This window comes from Peromyscus leucopus, chromosome 4, assembly GCF_004664715.2.
Source record: "Peromyscus leucopus breed LL Stock chromosome 4, UCI_PerLeu_2.1, whole genome shotgun sequence".
NCBI lineage: Eukaryota > Metazoa > Chordata > Mammalia > Rodentia > Cricetidae > Peromyscus > Peromyscus leucopus.
Genome location: NC_051066.1, coordinates 12,253,825 through 12,257,150, shown reverse-complemented (window position 1 = coordinate 12,257,150; position 3,326 = coordinate 12,253,825). Strand labels below are relative to the sequence as shown.

At 54.5% G+C, this 3,326-nt stretch overlaps 1 protein-coding gene across 7 annotated transcripts in view; it reads right to left on the bottom strand.

Moving 5' to 3' along the window:
• Positions 1-961: 961 nt before the first annotated feature.
• Vav2 (vav guanine nucleotide exchange factor 2) overlaps positions 962-3,326 on the bottom strand; it is a 167,686-nt gene continuing 165,321 nt past the window's right edge. For all 7 annotated transcript variants that reach the window (XM_037204643.1, XM_037204645.1, XM_037204644.1 and 4 more), the window contains one exon: positions 962-3,067. In XM_037204643.1, the coding sequence (XP_037060538.1) occupies positions 3,020-3,067 (48 nt within the window). In that variant the 3' untranslated portion in view covers positions 962-3,019. The remainder of the gene's footprint in view (positions 3,068-3,326) is intronic.

Below are 3,326 nucleotides of genomic sequence, written 5' to 3'. Positions count from 1 at the left end.
GCTCTCTACTTCCCAGTGGCTTCTGGTTACAAATCGTGCAGAAGACTGCAGTGGCTGACGCCATCACAGGCTGGGGAGAACATGTCCAAGCAGCTGTGGGGAGGTGTGTCAGGACAAGGGTCTGAGCATACACAGGGTGAACACCACACTGCGTGGACTAGATAAAGGCAGGATGGACATAATCTTCATGCTTACCTGGCCTGGGCGCATGGGAAGGAAACATGACCACAGTCCTGGACACACAGTGCTAGGGCTGAGATGGAGTAGTGTGGGCTCCTCCACTCTCAGTAGTGAGATCACAGCCACAGGGGACATTTGTAAGAAGAACCCACACTAGCCAAGTGCCTCCGAGTCTCCTGTCACATTCCCAGGAACCCACAAGGTGCACCTTTGTCAAGGGCAGCCAGCTGCCCGCTGTGGTGGCCTTGATCCATCTCCTTGGTAACAGGACACCACGCTCTGCAGGTGAACATGTGCCTACCTCACTCTGTGCACTTCCGAGCATCACTAGCCACGAGTGGCCCTGCAACAAGGTGCTGGCTAAAGAGCTAACAGGGGCCTCTGCTTCCTTCCATAGTTATACCATCAGGAACCTCAGGAGCCACACTGGGCGGCGAGGTAACCATGAAGAGGGAAGGACAGACTAAGGATGGGAAACCGGGAGGGAAGCCTGGGATCCTGAGGCATGGGCTGCCTTTTCCCTATAGGGTGATGGGAACAAACACTTGATTATTTAGGTTTTCTTTATCAAATCACACAGGACTCTGCCTGAAGGAGAAAGTGCTGTCTTTTATCTCTGAAGACGGAGGTTCCTGCTCTAAGGTCACCTGGTAGACTCTGCTGGATGCTGTGCCAGCCCAGGCAGAGGTGACCATCTGGCAGCCAGGCTTTGGGTAGGACAAACCCTGCTGGACTTAGGACGCCAGCTACTCCCTCCCAGGCACAAAAGGTTAACCACGGCTGCAGAATAGAACGTAGGTTTATTTGTAGTAAAAACCATAGTCTGGGGAGGAAAACCCATTGGCAAATGTACAATTGTTCCATTAGGGGGTGCTGCTGGCTGTGGGACCCCCTCATCCCTGACTTGCATGCACTGCACTGCAAATGTTCACAGCTGATCTCAGGCCCCCAGTCCTCAGCCCTCAAACGGTGCCCAGTCTCTCGAAGAGGTGCCTGTGTACCAGTTTGCCCAACCTTCCCATCACCCTGCTCAGTGTGGCGCAAAAAAACAAAAAACCCAAACCAAATACAAACGTCAAAACAAACACAAAACATTCACAAAACCGGGGCTCTAGATCATTCTTTTTCTCAGTGTCCTTCATTATCATGACTTATATCATGACAAACTAAAATATACATCATTTTGCTATTATAGAGTCTCTTATTCACAGATATATAATGGGAGATTTAGACGAAATAATTACAACTTTCCCCCCCTTTAAAACACAAACAGGCAAAACAAAACACAACAGGACAAAACAACAACAAACAAACAAAAACCAGAAAAAAAACTAAAGCACAGGGCATTCATATAGAAGGGGCGGACAGAGCCTCCCCACAGCCTGCATTGGCCCTGGGCAGGCCGGGCTGAGGAGCTGTGCAAAGCGGCCCGTGCCCCCGACTCTCTCCAAGCCAACTCTTCACTCCCAAACCAGCTTCTCACAGCTTGAGCCTTTCCATGGTGTCTCACTTTCTGTTGCTCCCCATCTTCTGAATTCCTCCTTGCCTCCCCACACACCCCAGCAAGCTGTATGTGGGTGCCAAGCTGGAGGACATGAGGCCAACTTTGGAAAGTATCCCCAGGTACAAGGTGGTGCCCAGTCCCACTCCAGCAGGGACAATGACTCAAACCCTAGCCTTGGTTCCCTGCTCACCCAGGACTGGGCGGCTAGATGGAGAAAGGGCCCCAAGAAGTCTGTGTCTTGACATAAACTTTCACATGGAATTCTGGGTAGGGAGAAAGTAGGGACTGGCCAAGCCAGAGGTCAAAGGCCAGGAAGCACCAGGAGAGAAGTGGGGTAAAGGGGTGGAGACACCCCAAGAGCACTTATTTTGGGTTGGCCACAGGTCCAGTGTGTGGGCTGCAGGAATCATCGTGGGGACACCTGTCAAGGGCTAGAACCAACATCGAGTGCAAAGGCCAGCAGACTCCTAGGGACCATGGTTTGGAATGCAGAAGACCCAAGAGTGCCTCCTGGAGAGAAGAGAGGCAGTGGGGAGGGGAACCTAGGTCTCCCCCCCCCCCCGCCCTTTGGGGTTCGCAGGTGCGTCCCCTGGCAGCAGGACAGGGAAGACCTCGGGAAAGAGGCGTCGACGAGCAAAGCGCAGTACCACTGACTGGGGTGGGCTGGGGGTGGGTCAGCAATGTCATCGTTCCAAAGGCCCCTCCAGAGAGAGAGGGGCTGGCCAGTTAGTGCTCGGCAGGACCCTGATGGGTTGGGAAGGGAGGCGGTCAGGGAAAGCTGCAGAGCCAGGATGACCCGGTGGTCCCTGTGCAAGCTCTCTGATCCTGCACCCCAGACGGGCCTCGTGTGTGCTACAGCACGGTCTGGTCCTGCCTGCCCCCCAAGACCTGACACCCACTCTAGAGAGCAGCAGAAAGACAGGCAGATCAGTGCAGGGCCGAGCAGATGGGGCTGGGAAGGGCCCTCCCTGCTGTCCCCAGCCCTCCCTGGCACACAATGAGTTGAGTTCTGGGCTCCTGAACATCTGAACCAGAGGGTCAGGTGGTGGCTTCTGACCTTGGCTGTCATCCACACCCACCTGGCCACATTGCCTGAGCTCCCTCTCCTTGGTGCTCTGGGTGTGGCCAGCACAGGTTTCCTCTATGTACAAGGAATGTACCCAGGGACAGGCCACCCAGGGCAGGTGACGGTGGAACACCTTCCCCATCCCTGTGGGCTGTAACAGCTGCAAGCTTGGCAGGCAGGCAGTTCCCGGAGCCATGGAGAAGCCAGAGGTGGACTTCAGAGCTGGGGAGACTCCCAAGAACATCCGTGCGTCCGTCCATGTCTCGCCCTCACTGGACACCCTCCTCTTCCACGTACGTCGAAGGAAACCAACCGATCTGAAAGAGATGGCGGGCCATGTGTGTCTGCATGTGTGTGCACATGGCAAGGGTGTGTGTGTCAGGACAGGGACAGGAGGAGCTTGGTGAGAGGAGAACTCTCCTACATGCCAGAGATCTCAACCAGGCCTCACCGAGCCTTGAGGAGAGACTGAAAGCCTGGACCTAGTCTATGATCTGCCAATGAGAAAAGCATCAGACCCTACTGAGAAATGCATCTTCCCACATCTCTTGACACATAACCTGGTCTTCAGCCTTG